Below are 17432 nucleotides of genomic sequence, written 5' to 3'. Positions count from 1 at the left end.
AGTGCTTTAACTGTATTAAATCTTTTAAATCTAGATACCTATACCACACACATCAACAGGTACCTACCTATATTGCTTTTAATTGACTCTAAGAAAGTAAGAAGCAGGATTCCGTAAGCACCAACATTACCTTACTGACAGATGTTTCAGGGTATTACAAAAGCAGTGGGGAGGGCCAGTGCAGTTGGCCTGATCAATGACACGACAACCAAATTACGAGAGAAGTATGTGTGTCTACTGAACACCTGCTATATGCAAGTGACTCTAAACATACTCTCCATGAAATTCTCAAGACAATCCTAAGATGCAGGTATTATTCCAACTTTACAGATGAGGAAACTGAGGTTCAAGGAGATTAAATAAGCCCCTTGCCCACGGTTAATCAGCTAGAAAAGCTTCAAATCCAGGCTATTGAGCAAAAAAAGTCCATGGTCTTCCCCTGCATTAGCCCAGCTATAGAATCTTACCTTCCCACATCTGAGGAAGAGGAAACACCAGAGTCTTATTGTACTGGTTTCCTGTTCTGTGCGTGCCTTAATTAACCACATGAAGTAGGATAGAAGGGTATAATCTGGATGGCCTGTGCCCGTCTAGCTATCCAGGTTAAGCGACTTGGTCCCAACGGCTGTATATGTTTTTGTTTAAAACTGTTCTTTTAACTGGCCTTGAGATGCAGCCAAAACAAAATGTGCCCTCTGCCTTACCAAGCCACACTTCAGCGAAACACCCCTGACCCAGCTTCTTCTCCAGAAACAAGGAATCACGTGCAACTTCCCAAGCATCTTTAGCCAATCCAGAAGTTTGTGGGGTACAACTCGATGCAATCACAGTTAAGTTAAAACACAAACCATCAGCTTTCTCTACAGGAAAGGGAATTGATAAAGAAAACACAGTCCTTATAATCCATAATCAGGCATGCACTAGGAAAGATGGGAGGTGACGTGCCCTTTAGGGTGACACTGAGTTCATTTCACAAACATTTGCAGTTGGAAATGAAGGCATTTGGTGCAGGCTAGAATATTCCTTGTAGCATTTACTGGTTTATGAATTGAGGCTCATATAGTAGTATCATCTGAGCCATTTTCCAATCTTGACCAGAATTCTGAAATCAAAATCAAAATTATTAGTAATTCACATTTTCTTCTTGGCCAAAAAGTCTTTATTTTCACCTTCCATCTTTGATGTTTGGGACTTCCCAAACAAGAAAGCTAGTAATAGAGTAATTGAGTCTCAGCATACCCATCCATACTTCCCCAAACTGCCCATTTCCCAGTCTCTTGATCAACTGCAGGGATTCTCGAGGGATTTCCCAGACATCTTTGGTTTTGACAGATAGATCGGTAAGCCTTGGCATCCCTTTGTGACAGGGAACTACTAGGCGGCAGCAGAGGCCTGCGGCTCTCTCTGATGGGGCAGGGACAGCAGCAGGAGGGGAAAAGAAAAGCAAACACGTGAAACAACACTTACAGGTGCACAAACCCAGCCAGCACACAGCGTTACTCAAAACAGTGCTATGTCAGCAGAGAACTATACACGTCTTGGAAGATAAGACACCACACGCTGAAACATGTTTGTTGGAGGTAGAATAGAGGACATTTTATATTTGGATGACTGCATACCCCCAGGTCTAATATAGTCTATATGTATATACAGATACAGACCGCTTTGGTTTCTGTGCTCACTGAATAAGAAAAATGTTTTCAGCCTAACGTGCTAATAACATGGCTTCCGGAACTCTGCAAATACCTCCGCTGATTTCAAAAGGCACATCTGGACCACAGAATGTCAGCACAACTGTCTTTTGCCCCTGTCTAATATCTAGGGTTTGGGGACTCTTTGCTATGAATATACTTAAAACTGTAACTTCAGTACAGGATTCTTGTACAGAACATTAGACTGTTATAAACTAGTAAGGCTGAAGATTATACCTGGCAAGGGAAAAAAGAGGTCATATTTCTCTAGTGATTTCCTTGGCAGTTTGAACTGACTCTATTCTACCAGTCAGAAACTCTTGCTTTTTTGATTATTTTCCCTTAAAAAAAACTTTATAACAGTCTCCGATGTATAATTTAGGAGTCTGGTTTGAAAGGATAAAGAATGGAAACTAAAATCTGCAGAAACTCAAGGATGCGAGAGAACTCTATTTCCTATGAAAAAGAGGAAGGGAAAAAGTCGTTATCACTAATAGGTTATTTGGAAGATTTTTTCCCTTTTTGTCTCTCTCTCTTTAAAGAAAAAGCCTTTTAGAACCTAGCAGTGTTAAGGGAAAATTGTCTAAATGCCCAGTTAAACATCAGTCAGGTGAGAAAGGTGACAATGGATAAGGAATCAGGGCAGTAACAAAAGCTGCAGAGTGCCTGGCTTGAGGCGGACAGAGCCCCACCAGCCGTACCCCACCAGAGACCCCTCAAATCCAGGGAAATAAAATGTAGTGTTGCGGCCTTTTCTCCAGGAACCAGCTGCAAGTGCCTTTTATTCCTTTCTTTTTTGATAGAATCAGGTTCTGAGACATTAAGGCAGGAAATTATTTATGTGTCAATATTTCAAAGGCGTTTTATTGTGTGAGGGAGAGAAAGAGGGAAGAGGAAAAGCCAATACAAAAACAAATCTGTCTCGAGATGGATTTTTTTTGAGATTAAAAAATGTCTATTGCTTTTCATATCCCTTCTCTCCTTCCAGCTTTATGATGTTATTAAGGTGCCCTTTCCAACACAATATTTTCAAATGATCCAAACCCTGGGGATCCAGCTGATGCTTGGCTGTAATGAAATATATTTAGGCATTTGAAAAATCCTTACAACATGCAGGTATTCTGAGTATACCACTTAAGCGCAGGGAGATATTCTGCTCCATTTCTCCCAAGTATTTCATTAGAATCCACATAGACAAAAGATACCCCCTGCCCTAATCAACAAGTACTTCAAGTGTTATTAATGTTTTCGTTTGTTCATTACTGCCCAGGATCAATCGATAGACATTTATTGCCATTTTCAAAAAAATGCTTTTTTTTGGTGCTAAAAAATTATACACACATAATTTTAAATGAATGAGCACAGAGCAATAGTTGAAGTCAAGCCATGTACTATTTCGGAGTCTCGTCATTGTCCTGAAGAATAATATAAAATGTATATATGGATCACACAAAAAACTATTGGGTTTAACGGGCCATAGATCTCTATCTGTACATGCATATCCCTATCTATTGGTGTGTACATATTGATATAGTGGGGTTGACTTGCTAATCTAGGAAAGAAAGCAATCGTTCTGACAACTGCACATAAAACCACCTTCTTTAATAAAATGTACAAATCACACACCTAAATACCTAATAATTGTATGTTTCTAGGAACAACAGACTAGTGGTGATGTCTGGGTGTTAGGACAGAGACTGATCTACTGTTTAAAAGTTTAATTTAACACAATAGCTGTAACAGATTTAGGAGCTGTGGATCATATACGTCTAAGTCTAGTTAGGAAACGGAAGTACTGGTGGGGAAGTAGAACATGATAAATAGATTGTGAAAGTCATCTAGTCATGACAATGAGATGCATGTGCAGCCATTCCCGCTACAGCGCTGAGTGTGAAGTAATGGTAGAAACACAGCACACCCTCTAGGAGGCCCCGTGTAAGTGTTCCCCCGGAGACCACACCCTCTTCCTTTCACAGCTCCTGAATTATATTCTGCAGGGGAACAGGAAGAGATAACTTCCAAGGATTTCAAGATGAAGACAAAAAAACAAACAGCTTTTAAAATTTAACCTATTGCTTTCTACTTGGGGAACTTGAATGGTATAATCTTTTGACAAACATTTGGAACTAATAATAACTATAGAGGAAAAAACAGTGATAGAACCTATTTGGCCAAGCCCCACCTTGAAGGGCTAGCAAAGAAAAGTATTTTCCTAGTGCCTTTGTATATATTTGTTGTACCTCTTTCCCCTTTCCCGCTCTGTGCCCACCCCTACCCTCCAGCATCCAAATGGTTAGCAGTCAGTTAGAATTCAGGTTACCTGAGTAATGTTGTACAAGCTGCTGAAGTGTTTCAAACTGGGCCCGGGTGGTAATATAGTATCCACCGTTGTCAAGTTTGCGAATTTTATAATGTTTGACGTGGTCTCCTTTCATATCATCCCAGTCACGAATAGAAAGTGAATAGGCACCTGGGAAATGTGCAAAGCATTAGCAGCTCCAATCATTTTGAGTACCAATTTGTTTTTTGGGTCTCATTTACTTGAGTATTCTGATTAATAATTATCAAGACACACACACACACACACACACACACACACACACACACACACACACACTCTTCCACTCAGTAACATAGGAAGAAAACACCCTTTTCCTGCAAATGTCAGAAGATATTAGCAATAAAATGATTCTACCCTTGAGAATGAAAGCTCTCTGGATCTTTCCCTGTGATACTCTATTCAGTACACTTGTGCTGGTGAACATGGCATAGACCCAACTCCCCCCGGGCAAGATGAAGGGAAGCACAGATGTTCACGGCTGAGATCGCTGCCCTAGTCTCCGTTACCCACAGGGCATCACAGAGGCAGGGGTGGCGTGTACTGAAGAAATCTAAGGACTGTTTCTCTAGAACTGAGCTTCCAATTCTTGCTTCAGAACACTTTTCACAGTAGCAGATAACTAGTGTCTGGTATATCAAGCTAGAAGGCCACTGCTTTTTCTTTGGCCCAGCTCCTCTATTGGGTTCTAATGAGTTGTTACGTAATGAGAAGGCCAGCAGATGGAGGAAAAGAAGTCCTCAGTTGTGGAAAAAACAAAAGAAATGCAAAAAACAACCTGTGTGATTGGTGCCTGAGGAACTAAGAGTTTCAGAAAATCCTAATTCTAAAGGACTTCTGAAGATTCTATGATCTTGCATGCGTGGAGGAGAGAAGCGGTCCCAGCCCCTGTTTCTGGGGGGAAGGTCTTGATTTTGAGCCTCTGTAGTCCTTTTGGAACTGTCTGCAGTTCTAGAGCCTGGAGGGGAAACTGAATATAGGACTCTGCTCACAAGACAGGGAGGATATGTGCCATTTAAACACCCTTGTACGTTAGAGATAAGCCTTTCATCCCCTCTGACTAATCCACAGATTTGAATGACAAGCCAAGTTCTTCAACTCGTTATCTTACCTTTGGTGGTTTCACTCTCACGGATAAGAAAGGTACCTCTTGGGTTTCCAAAGGACAAAAGCTGTCGCTCAGCATCTTTTCGGCCAAGTTTTCCAAAGTACCACCTTTAAATGAGATCAAGGGAAGGAAATGTTTTATGATGTTCATTTGCAAAAATGCAACAGCATCAGCTCCTCTGCCCGTGAATCCTCCTCACGTCCGACTCCATCCCTAGCCTCACCCTGTGTCGTTCTCCCTAGCCTCATCTGATTCCCTTTTGATCTATTCCTGATTCCATGCCTAATCCATCTCCTTCACTCCTGAAAAACGATCAGATTTGAATTGCAGGTTATTTTTCTTCCCTCCAGAGATGACAGGAACTGGTGAGTTTGTGTTAAAAGTGCCACCCACATGCACAAAAAGAGAAACCCAAGACCTTGTTTTGAAATGGCAACTGCAGGAGACCCTTCCCACGCACCTCTACAAGACCCTGGATTTCTGAGCATAATTACAACCCTCGGGAAATAACAAAACACAGTCTTAGTGTCTTTAAAGATCATTAATCAAGCATTGAAAAAATGTCAGTCAGAATGGACAAAGAACAAAGACACGGTATTTTCAGTAACTTCCTACCTACAGCAACTCTGAAGGAAAATGGTCAAGGCTACCCCTAATTTGAGATGACTGCTGTCCCTGGATGCCTGTTTCTCTTTTCTTCCTGTCCAGCAGGGGTGAGGACTTGGATGGATAAAAGGCATCTGCTGCATGGCAGGGCTGTGACCTGCCACACGTGAGCTCTAGCACAGCTGCAGGGCCAGGTTACTGCGTTCGGCCAACCAGCGTAAACACTTAAAAACACTCAGTGTCACAGACGTGTTCATACTCTCCCTGTAATGACACTCCCGTGCCACTTTAGGAGGCATCACATCACATCACCTGCCGACCTTCCTTATTCATCTTCACCTCCCCCTGCACCCTCCAGCCCTAAGCACTGCCTGGCACTTGGGTAACGTTTCTGCACCAGGTGCTGAGTGAGCAGCAGGTGCTCCAAGAGCCCTAGGGAGAACTTGGTAGCATTCCATCGGAATCTGTGCACAGGAACAATTTTTAGAATATTTGACTGTGAAAGGATCCAGTTTCTCAAATGAAATTTCAATTCATTATACTTGTGCATAGCTATTATGTGTTCACTATCAAATTCTTTTGTGAATGAAAGAGCTTCCCTGAAGATCAGAAAAGACACGCTGCATGCCAGCTCCTCAGTGACTTTTAAAGGCACAAGATTGCAACAATCTTAACCTAGTGCTAGGTGGTATAAAGGGAATTACACCAATTATTTGTGAGAAATGACTTTCTGGGTTTGTATCAATAACCCAATTAAAATGCAGTGTAAATAGGAACAGTGATGAAAAGAGAACCACTGGAACAGTGGAGTGTGCTAAAACAATCGTATTTTAAGATAATGGTAATTAATTGCATATGTAAAACCAAAGGTATTATTTTTAAAATGCTATTTTATTCTTTAAAAACAAAGTACTTAAAAAACCTGACCATTATAAATGTAACTTAAATATACTGTGGGTAGGATCCCAGTTAAGTCAAAGTAATGCTGCATTTTGGTGGTACCTTTTATTCTGAAAGAACACAAAGATGTTTGCAAATCTGCCCTAAAAAAAAAGATTCAATACGGATTCCTTTATTCACTGATGATGAAACACACTCACTGAGGGAAAAAAGGAGCTCAGAACCACTGAGTATTTGAGAGTGGGAAACAAAACAGATCTTCTTAGAGGAAATACAGAGGAATTAAAGACGAGAGAGCAATCCCACTGGGGATCTGGCTGGGGTGTGGAGTCTAAGCCTCCCTGCAGTGCTTAAACAAACCCAGGGCATGTTAAATATCAGAGCCAAAGCTTGGGCTGCGTGGCTGACTTTTCTCAGCTACCTTTCTGGTAAGTCAGGCCTGCCCCACCGAGCAGGAGAGGCAGGTCCCCAAGGTGTCAGGGGGAAGGCCTGGGTCTCATGTTTGGGAGATCCTGTCCCACCTCTTTTCCCCTCGGTTCAGAGGTTAGGGCCGCTACAGGAACCATTCTGACAGTTCACTTTGGAAGTGCCCATGAATCCCCACAGGCCAGGAGGAGGAACCATGGCTGTACCTTCTAGAATTCCCTCAGCCTATCGACCACCTGCCGAAACTGCCATCAGTGAAATCCTTGGGCTGTTAGTCACGATCTACTATGAAAGAAACCACCCGAGACCTCACATCAAAGGAAAGGACCATTTGACATGCATCACCACAGGATTTCCCGAGTGGTAGGATACACTGCATGTGAGTTACTCCTACCTGCGGTGTGGACAGTATGTCTTTTCAGCACCCCCCTAACATTTCTGATTACATCGAGGAGAAAAAGCTCAAATTGATCTTTAACAATTACTTACACCCTCCCCTTTCTCTCTCTCTCTCCATCCCTCCCTTCTTCCCACCCCTCTCCTCTTTTCTTCAGCAGACTGCAGGCTTAAATCCTTGGGTTGGCAATAATACATGCTCTAGCTAGAATTTCATCACTTTCTTATGGTTACTTCTATCTATGGCAAGTAATATTGGGTTTTCATTTAAGGTACTAATATAACGTTTCTTCTCAAAATAAATGTTTTTTTAAAAGTGAGCAGGCTTTAAGAAAAATATTAAGTTAATAAGGGTACAAGTATTATCCAGATGTGGCAAAAACCATGGCATAGAGCCTGGGAGACAAGCACTGCCACATCCTCTCACCGCTTAATCGCTCTAGTGAACTACTTCTCCCACTTACACAATGTTAATGGCACTAATCAGGGCAACTAACTTTAAAAGCAAGTAGTTAACTGAAAACAACAAAACATACTCTTCTGCCTGGATGGAGTCAACTGGAGCCACATAATTGCTGGGAATGTAACCAGTCTCTCCAGTTGTCAAGGAGCGTGCTTCCCACCAATCTCCTTCCCTGCAGGGAAAAAAGAGAAAAGGAAGTGAATATGTCGACCATTTCAATGTTTTGCAGTCACAGACTCTGTGTTGTAAGAGCATAGGACTATCTCCTAGTCATTCTACTACTAGATTTCTCCAAACTCCGACACAGCCTTCTGTGAGGGTCAAATGGTTACAATCTGTGTCAGCGCAGAGAGGAAGCCAGCTTTGTCTCTCATCTCTTGCCTTATTTATAAATTCAGAATGTAGGACCCTGGCCATGAGGGGGCTCTGGTGGGGAGAGGGCGTTTTGCTTGTTAAGTGTCTCCAACTTACACAGAGGGGAAGGGAAGGGAAGGGAAGGGAAGGGAACTCCGCACCCCCCCCCATTTAAGAAAAACATTGTAACAACAACAAAACTGTAATTATGTGAGGTGACCTATGTGTTAACTAACCTTCTTGTAGTAAACATTTCACAATATACGTTTCAATCCATCACATTGTACACCTTAAACTTATACAATGTCATATTTCCAATTATATATCCATAAAGCTGGAAAAAAAAAAAAGCATGCACTGCTAATCTGGCTAACAGTCTCTATTTCATCCCCTGTCCCGAGGCGACCAACATCCTGGTATCTCTGGAGAGATGCAAGCCGCTGGCTTTAGCATTACTTTGTCAGCCATTGAATGAGTCAAAAGAAAGAAGGAAAGAAAAACAAGGGAGGGAGGGAGGCAGAGAGAGACAGAAAGACGGACAGCAGACAGACATTATAGTTGCATATCACCTGAGAAAGGAAGCCTGTTAGGAGGCCCGTTAAGAGATGAATACCTGCCTTGTTTGCTCTCAAGAAAATGGGTAGAAGAATAAAGCGTACAGTAGGTTACGCCTTGCTCAGACACTTTCTCCCTGAGGTTATTTCATCAAGTATTGACAGCACTGCTCTGAGTCTGAAGGGAAGGAGAGGAAGGGTGGGTGTAGCTGTGTGCGTGCAAGTGCAGACAGAGAACAAAAACTCGCTAAGGGGATGAGAGTCTCAGTCCCACCACTTTGTGTAGCCCAGCGTTCCAGCAACAGCATGGGCTCATCTGTGGGGCTCTCAGCGCTGCAGGCAGAAGGATGTGAAAGGGGGGTGAGAATACCACTCTCAGCTTGCAACAGATGAGTAGATTAAACGGTTAGAGTTCATTTGCTCAGACTCGCATAGCTGCATGTGACAGAGAGCAGGGGAGGAGTGCGTGCCTCTTCCCATCAGCAACGGTTAGCATGTATGTGGGGCTGTAGCTCTGACGCTGACAGTGCTGCAGAGCCCTCCACCGGCCTGCAGTCAGGAGTGCAAGGGGGAAGGGAGGGTGCGCTGCCCCTGAGTAGATGGAGACCTCCTAGACTTCTGATCACCAGAAACCCAGCACCTTCTCTCCTTCCTTTTTTGGTCCTTGAAGGCAACAAGAGAAATCCCAAGCTGTTTTGTTGTTGTGTTTTTTTTTTTAAATCACTTTTTTGCTGGGCTGTGTGTCAAAGCCCTCAGACAGGGAAGAGAAATGTTGGCTTTTGGCCCTGGTCAAGATCCTCCCCAGACTAGTGCAATTAGGTAGAGGATAACCAGCCTCCATATTAAATGCAAGCCTTACTCCAATGACCCATCCTCTAAAGACTGACTCTGAGAGAGGTGACGATGAGCAATGACTCCATATAGGATTTAATGCAGCAACAGACAAATGCGGACGAGCCCACATGTGCTACAGGTGCAGTTGCGGGAAAGCGTCAGGTGGCACGAGTAGCACAGGATAGCTCACAAGGAGACAGGGTGCTGGCAAAGGCTTTAAAACACTTATGTTTCAGTTGGTTTTTCAGTCTTTCTTTTGTTACCCTATTAAATTTAAATCAATCAAAAGAGGGAGATGATTTTCCCCAGAAAGTCTTTTATTAATAACCTTAAATTTAGTTTATGTCCAGATTTTTATTATGAAATAATTTATACGTACCAAAGACCGTATGTACAGATGAACACCTGTGAACCCACCCCCCAACTTAAGAACTAGATCCATCCAGCTGTGTGGAATCTACCCTGTGTTGCTCCCCTATCTTGACCCCCTGCCTTTTAGATTCAAATCATGAAATTAAAAATGCTAACATTTAAACAGTTTGTATTGGGTTCATTTCTACATCCTCCAAAAGAAATACATGCAGTTATAAGTATATTATCTAAGAACATATGTGGAAGTTTGCTTTTTTCTTTGAACACTGCATGCATTTAAGGAAATCGCTTTCGAGCCATTATCTTCATTTTAATGTGGTGACATTTTTACTGCTCTGAAATTCCACTAGATGGAGACATTTCATCATAAAAAATAACCATACTGATCACCTCCAGCCTTTCTTTTCTTTTCTTTTCTCTCTCTCTCTCTCCCTCCCTCTCTCCCTCTCTCTCTCTCTCTCTCTCTCTCTCTCACTCACACACACACACCCCTGGGAAATTTTTTTTACTGCAAGATAACCTTCACTGAGTTAGTTCTAATTGATTTAAATTAAAAAAAAAAGTCACCTATCAATTTTGGGGTACATGGAAATGTTGTCTGGGGCAGGAAGCCAATGCACTTTGTTGCAGGTTGTGACAGCTCAGTCTTATTCAGGTGACGTGGTATTAATCAAGTTATTTCCATTTCAAATCCAGCATTAACTATCTCATTTTGGTCTTGCCACCTAAATAGTTCAGCACAGATTAGAATCCAACTATCAGACTGTTCGAAAGTCCTGTATCAGGAATTCATGATTTTCTCTTAAGTGACTCCATTAATCTCACAAGGGTTTTCAGTTACTCATGAGAAACTGAGAAAGATAAAATCCTTTTCTCTTTTTTGAGGCCATCCAGGGTCACTTTCTCCATCAAAGGAGCTATGGGGTGACAAGGACACAATGTATTATGTAGTAAAACTCACATGTTGTGTCCAGACAGGCTGGTACAGACTCAAGACATCAAAAAAGCCTTTTAAGCAAATGAATAAATCATTTGTTTAATACACTAGGAGCCCAATTCACCTACAAATAAATAATATACTCTTACAATTTATTCACCTTGATTTAGGAAAATAGGATCTTTACTGTGCTACTTTTTCTTTCTTTACTTGAGTTACTAGGAGTAATTAGTATTATTAAAGCTGCATTCCTTGAAACAGTTCTTACAGTCCAGTTATTTCATTAATTCAGAGTTGGTGGGGTTTTTCTTCAACTGCTATCTTGCTCTGATTCAAATATATGATTTAAGCCCTGCCTCTGGTTTAGGAGAGCGTTTAAGTTTCCGTAACTGCTTCCCCTGTGGTTCTAATGTAAACACTTAGTAAAAGACCCTCTTCCCAATCCCCAGAGTTGCTCAGAGATGGCCTGTGGTCTCAGGAGCTGGGAGTCTGGAGCCCTGATGGAGCCAGGAAGTGACATTTGCAAACAGAAGTCAGCCTTGATCTATGGAGCTGTGGAGCATTATTATAAATGCTGGATTCTTTCTGAATTTGGTCACTGCCCATCTTACTCTCATAGGGCATATCCATAACAATTTTGTCAAATGTTTAGATGGGCTCTAAACCAGATTTCTTCTTATCACAATGAAAAGAACTTTAAAGGAGTCACTACCCTAGGCAGTGAGCACCACTCCATGCTGTGTAAAATGTCTACTACATTTTAGAGTTGCTGTTTCTAGGTGGTACATCGCTAGTCATGAAATGTGAAAACAGGGAATAAAACAGATGAATTCACATATTCAAAATGGGTCAAGTTTAATAATGTCCAAATTCCCTACACTGAGCCCCTACACCAGGTCCATGAAGGACCTCCCATCCCCACGGTGGGAAGCAGTGCTGATGGCTCCGGGCATGGGCACACGTGCATTATCACGTGGTTTATGCTGCACTGTGAAACACAAAAGCCAGCCCTGTGGCCTCCAGTTCCTGCCTCTTGACAGGGAAAGGAGCAGGTGGACCCACACTAGGAGGTGTGGCAGCTGCCCCAGGGAGAACACAGCCCTGTCCCTCTCTCTCTTTCAAGGGATGAGAGCCAGGGGCTGGGAGAGGCACGGGCAGGGGCAAGGAGACACATGCCGTCTGGTTCTTTACGATTGCTTTGTTTTTCCTTCATGATTTTCTCTTCCCTGTTATTACCCTTGACTTCAGGATATTGTGTTTGTTACGAAAACCTTATTTCCATGCCATAACCTTGAAAAAGGGCATTTAAATGGCACGTAGGATGAGAAATTCCACTGGCAAGAAGGAATAACATTAAAGGGATAAAAAGCCTTTGTAATATTGTCTTCTAAGAGAACAAGTCAGAGGTTCAAAAGCCTTCTGTAAACATTAATGGCCATGCATGTAAATCATGAAACACAGATTGAGGCAGGTCGGGTCTTCCTCGAATGTTTCTCCAAAACTCCAATCGGAAGCCACTCTAGATCCTGTCCAGACTAACAAAGGAAGAAGCCACAAATTTGGTTTGGGCAAGGACCGGCTTTCCAAGTGCCCTGCAACCCAACACGTAAATCCATGTGCAGTGTGGAGAAAACCTAAGAAAAGCCATGTATGGTACCTCCTGCTATTCCTTAATTCTTACCTTTTAGAAGTTACAAGTTGATTGAAAAGTTCTAACCAACCTTGGCATTTAGGAAATACTGCACAAAATTGGGAGGGGAAGGAGGGTGTATTTCAGAATTCAAAGTTAGTAGACTCTGACAAGAGGCATTCATCTGAGCATCAAATTAACAATAAGGAATCATAAATCAGAAGATATCAAAGCCAAATACCCCCTCCCCCATTTCCCTTCAAACCTTCATGTAACTCCAACAGTTCAGTCCCCTCTGATGTGGGCCTTTCCAACACTGAACCTGACACTTCACTCGGGATGCCATCCTTGCATCTCACCCTTGGCTTTGCCACCTGCTAGCTCTGTGCACCCAGGGAGCTCCCTAACCTGAGCCTCTGGCTCCTCCTATGTCAGAAGATGACTATGAGACACACCTCAGACAGTTGCTGTGGAGAGCAAATGAGAACCTTTGCAGCTTAGCACATGGCTGGCACATAAGGAGCCTTCAATAAATGGCAGCTCTTTACTGTGCTTAAAAAAATTCCTTTGGCTACAGGAGGAGGGCTCATGGGGGGCAGGTAATGTTCTTTTTGATCTGGGTACGTGTTGTACAGGCATGTTTGGTTTGTGTAAATTCCGTAAATGGTACACTTAAAAAAAACTGTGGTAAAATATGTATAACATAAACGTACCACTTTAACTGTTAAGTTAAGCGGCCTTACTGTGCGAGCACCACCCTGCACACTTTTGATCCGTGCACTTGACCATATGCATTTAAATAAAAAGTTAAAAAAATCCCACCCACCCTCCTGTTCATGATGACAATAATATATTTTAAAATAACCCTGTAACTACGGACATGTGCCTTCTGATGTCTGGAAGAGTCACTGTCCTATTACGGGAGGAATTCCATTCTTGCCCTTGAAAGGTGGTCCTGAGAGCTGGGGGCACCCTAGGGAAGGGCTGGGTTTTACAAGGAGGCAGTTTTCAGGGCCTGAGGCAGTTCCCTGTTCCAAGGACCACTCCTCTTTCCTGGGATGGGTGGGGTGAGCAGGGCTGCCTCTCACCTGCCCTTGGAAAAGCTGAAGGGCCAGACTTTGGGCCCTTCCACCACCATGAAATCCAGTTTGCTCAGAGAGCAGAGGGCAGAGTAACCCGACCTAGCAGCACTGGAGAACTTCCTGGTGGGCCCTCAGCCTCCAAGTGGCATTCTTTCCCAGCCACTGGGGGGCGCTCACGAGGGAAACTTGAGGTGTTGGGGAGAGGGCCTGACTTGCACACATGGGACACCACCATTTTCTTTGGTGCCTGGATTTTTCTGGAGGGCCCCCATCTGTGCACACTGCCTTAACCTAACAGACATAATATTTAAAAACTATAGGGAAATCTGACCCATATTTACTCTCCCTAAAGGAAGTATTAAATGGAGGATTTGAAAAATGAGTGATTCTCACCCTTGACATTTCCCCATTGCCTGCTTAACTGCTGCTTCTACTGGCCACATGGAAAAGGCATGCTTGTAGGCATTCTCGAGTGGGCAAAATCACTTCTCCTTCCATCTCACAAAGATTTCAGTCACGTGCAAATTTTCATTATGGAAAATGGCTTCCACAGCCTTCACCAATGGGAATATTTAGCAGTTTTGAAAATGGAACTTGTTGCCAGCCTTACGTGAGGCTAGGGCAACATGTGAAATTTGAAGAAAATCTCCGGGCAAAGAGAGGCTAATGTGGACAGGCCAGCCTCCTGCCAATCATCTGAAACTAGATTTGTAGAGGGCGAGGCTGGTGCTTTTACAACCTTTAAATTAAAACCAAAACCATCGACTCTGCTTCTATGATATCTTCCAAAAAGCTCCCTGGATATACAGCGCCATAAAATACCGCACTGGTTCATCAACTCTTCTTTCCTCAAGTTAAGTGGCTGAGAATTAATGAATTGATTAGCAAGTGTTCTCTTAGCATTTCAGAGATCTGAAAAGGTGCAGACTGCTAACACAAGAATTGCTGCCCAGTCTGAAAGGCGTGCATGCTTCCCCCTCCCTCTCCAAACTTACGAGCTGTTCAATATTTGAAATTTTTCTCCTTTGTGAAAACTCAGGTCATCTTCCGTCCGTGCTTCATAATCGTAAAGGGCCACAAACAGGGTCACTCCTGACAAAAACAAAATCAAAATGGGAGAGATTATTACACCAGGGGAAATTAATTCCAAGAAATTTAAGTCTTCACTAAAACCTCATTCTCAAAATTTACATCTAATCAGTACTGATAACATGATACAGTGTTGTAATTGTGTGAAACTAGAGTCACAAGCTGAATTTATGCCTTGGTCTTTGTAGGGGAAGCATTATTTGATCCAACTAAAACCCAGAGTTGAAGGACTTCTCTCTGTACACTTGGAATGAGTCCTTGGGAAGAGATGGATATTGATATCACGGCCACAACCAAGGGGCAGCAGCAACATTATACTTCAGATTTGCAGGGCTCTGCAGCAATTACAGACGCTCTTTACCCCACACGTCCTCCTCCGTGCAGGAGCCCACATCAGGTCTGGGTAAAATGGACTACGCTTTCCCTCGGCATAACAGGACACGGAATGTAATAGGAAACTCCTTCTGCAGCTCGGGCACTGAGAAGACCCTCTCCGTACATGTTCACCCCATCAGAGGATGCCTTGCCCTTGGCACCTGCCAAGGCCATCAGGACTCCCTCTCTCTGGCTCTCCTTCCACCGTGGACTCACCCCTCCCCGCACGACTTGTCCTCACTCTTCCTCACCTGGCTGACGCGCCACAGAGGCCATTCCTGCCTTGCGGCGGTTTACCATCAACAGTGAAGAACGTCCAGTGTTGCATTTGGCCTAGAACTCTGCCTACTGTGTGGAGGAAGTCCTAAGCCAACCCTCAGGGATTTTCACCTCCTGGTATTCGGGCCCTTGCACAACCCCCTCCCTTTGAGTGTGGCTGAACCCAGTGACTTGCTTCTAACCAGCAGAACATGGCAAAGGTGATGGGATGTCCCGTGAATGATTACGCTTCAACTTCAAAAGACGGTGACTTCTGTCTTCCGAGCAGACTGTCTGGATTGCCACTTTGGCTTGATCACTCTGATGAAGCAACCTGCCATGCTGGCGAGGCCCACGCGATAAAGAACTGAGGGTGGCCCCTGGCCAACAGCCAACGAGGAGCTGGGTCCTGCCAACACGCCGTGAACTTGGCAGCAGCAGACCCTTCTCGGATGGACGGCGAGAGGACCACAGCCCAGCCAACACACCTTGACTGCAGCCTGTGAGAGACTCTGAAATAGAGGCCCCGGCTGGGTTGTTGCTAGATGTCTGACCCACAGAAACTGTGGGATAGTAAACGTGCCTCCTTTTAAAGCTGCAAAGTTTTGTGATAATTTGTTATGCAGCAACTGATAACAAATACATCCCATTTCTCTGCTCTCTGGATTCTCATTTTGATTTCCACACACCCCAAAGTCCTAATGTGGCCTGAAGAACGCACACCATAGGTTCTGCGCTTCACCAAGCTGCTGTTTTGCTGTGTTGGTAGTTCCAAGGGAACAGATGTGCCTGGGGACTATTCAAGAACTGGAGGGAGAGAGGGGGCTTGACTGTCCACCCCATCCCAAGCGGGACTTCCTGCAGGAGGGATGGCATGCAGAAGGTCTGACCATGCAAAGCAGCAGGGCTCATTTGACAAAATGCAAAACGTTTCTAAGATTTCTTTGAACAATTAGAAAGGAGACTGGCTTAAAACAGAGTGGGAGCCTGTAAGGCCATGCCTATCCTCATTTAACACTCTGTTAACAGATTCCCTTCAGTTCAGAATTTAAAAACAATCCTAAGCTCCACCGTGTGGAAAACAAGGCACAGGAGGACGATACTTCCACTTGCCCACTGTCTCCCTGCATCGCTCACTGGGTGTTTTTATCTTCTAGGGACGGAGGGAAGAGTCAAAGGAGGTCACAGGGATGCACAGACACTGTTCCTGGCCTTAGAGCACTGAAAGCAACGTTGAGGAGAAAGACATGCATATATGATAAAGCCAAATAATTCAGGCAGAAAAATCCACCAACATTTGCGAGTATTGTTTTAACTTTCACGTCTCATAAGGGATCGGATGCCCTCTTATACTAACACTGTCCCTGACGGTGTTACAGACCCACACGTTCAAGGCAAGGAGCCCCCTCTAGTGACTTTATGAATGATACCTGCAGACACAGGATTCATATCCAGCATTCACGAGTGAACGCACAAGGTCAGTGCCTGTGTCAGCAGAATTCAGAGTCCGGCTGGCAAAGTACTTGTCTTCTCCCAGCAGGCAAAGGGCACGTGTGCTGGGGGCATTTCTGGCTCCTTTTGTCCTCCAGCATCCTCCGGAGACAGACGTCCCTAGACTGCCTGACGGCCTCTTTCCTTCCGCCCTCCATTCCAGGTGCCTCCCAGGAAGGCTGAGTAAGTGTGCCCAGCCTTCAGTCACCCATGCAAGGCCTGCTTTAAAGGAAAAGCTAGATTCCCCATAAGGGTGAACATAAAATATTTTTTCTACCGAGCAGAGTGTGAAGTGTTGGCAGAACAGAAGTAGTTAATTGCCCACAACTCTGGGTCAGGTCCCCTTGATATAACTATACTGTCCTGTTGGGTAGAGAGGGAAGAAAACATCTGTTGAAGCCTTGGTAGTGCCAACTCCCAAGGTAAAAAGGCACAATGGGTTGTTATTTAAGACATCTGCTCCCAGATGAGCTGACAGCATAATGGTTGATGTATATTTTTAAAAACTTTTGTAATAAACAAGACAAT

The 17432-nt window shown here is 43.8% G+C and overlaps 1 protein-coding gene across 5 annotated transcripts in view; it reads right to left on the bottom strand.

Annotated features, from left to right (window-relative positions):
* The window catches only part of FYN (FYN proto-oncogene, Src family tyrosine kinase), a 199429-nt gene that overhangs the window by 34859 nt on the left and 147138 nt on the right, over positions 1–17432 (bottom strand). For 3 of the 5 annotated variants that reach the window (XM_024740943.1, XM_024740942.1, XM_024740944.1), the window contains 5 exons: positions 14687–14783; positions 8002–8100; positions 5141–5244; positions 4012–4161; positions 1240–1404 (listed from right to left, as the gene is read on the bottom strand). In XM_024740943.1, the coding sequence (XP_024596711.1) occupies positions 1240–1404; positions 4012–4161; positions 5141–5244; positions 8002–8100; positions 14687–14783 (615 nt within the window). Of the gene's footprint in view, positions 1–704; positions 861–1239; positions 1405–4011; positions 4162–5140; positions 5245–8001; positions 8101–14686; positions 14784–17432 lie in introns of all 5 variants that reach the window. The other 2 variants (XM_024740946.1, XM_024740947.1) reach the window with 2 other exon arrangements.

This window comes from Neophocaena asiaeorientalis, unplaced genomic scaffold (assembly GCF_003031525.2).
Source record: "Neophocaena asiaeorientalis asiaeorientalis breed wild unplaced genomic scaffold, Neophocaena_asiaeorientalis_V1.1 scaffold203, whole genome shotgun sequence".
NCBI lineage: Eukaryota > Metazoa > Chordata > Mammalia > Artiodactyla > Phocoenidae > Neophocaena > Neophocaena asiaeorientalis.
This window is presented reverse-complemented; position numbering and strand designations above follow the sequence as displayed.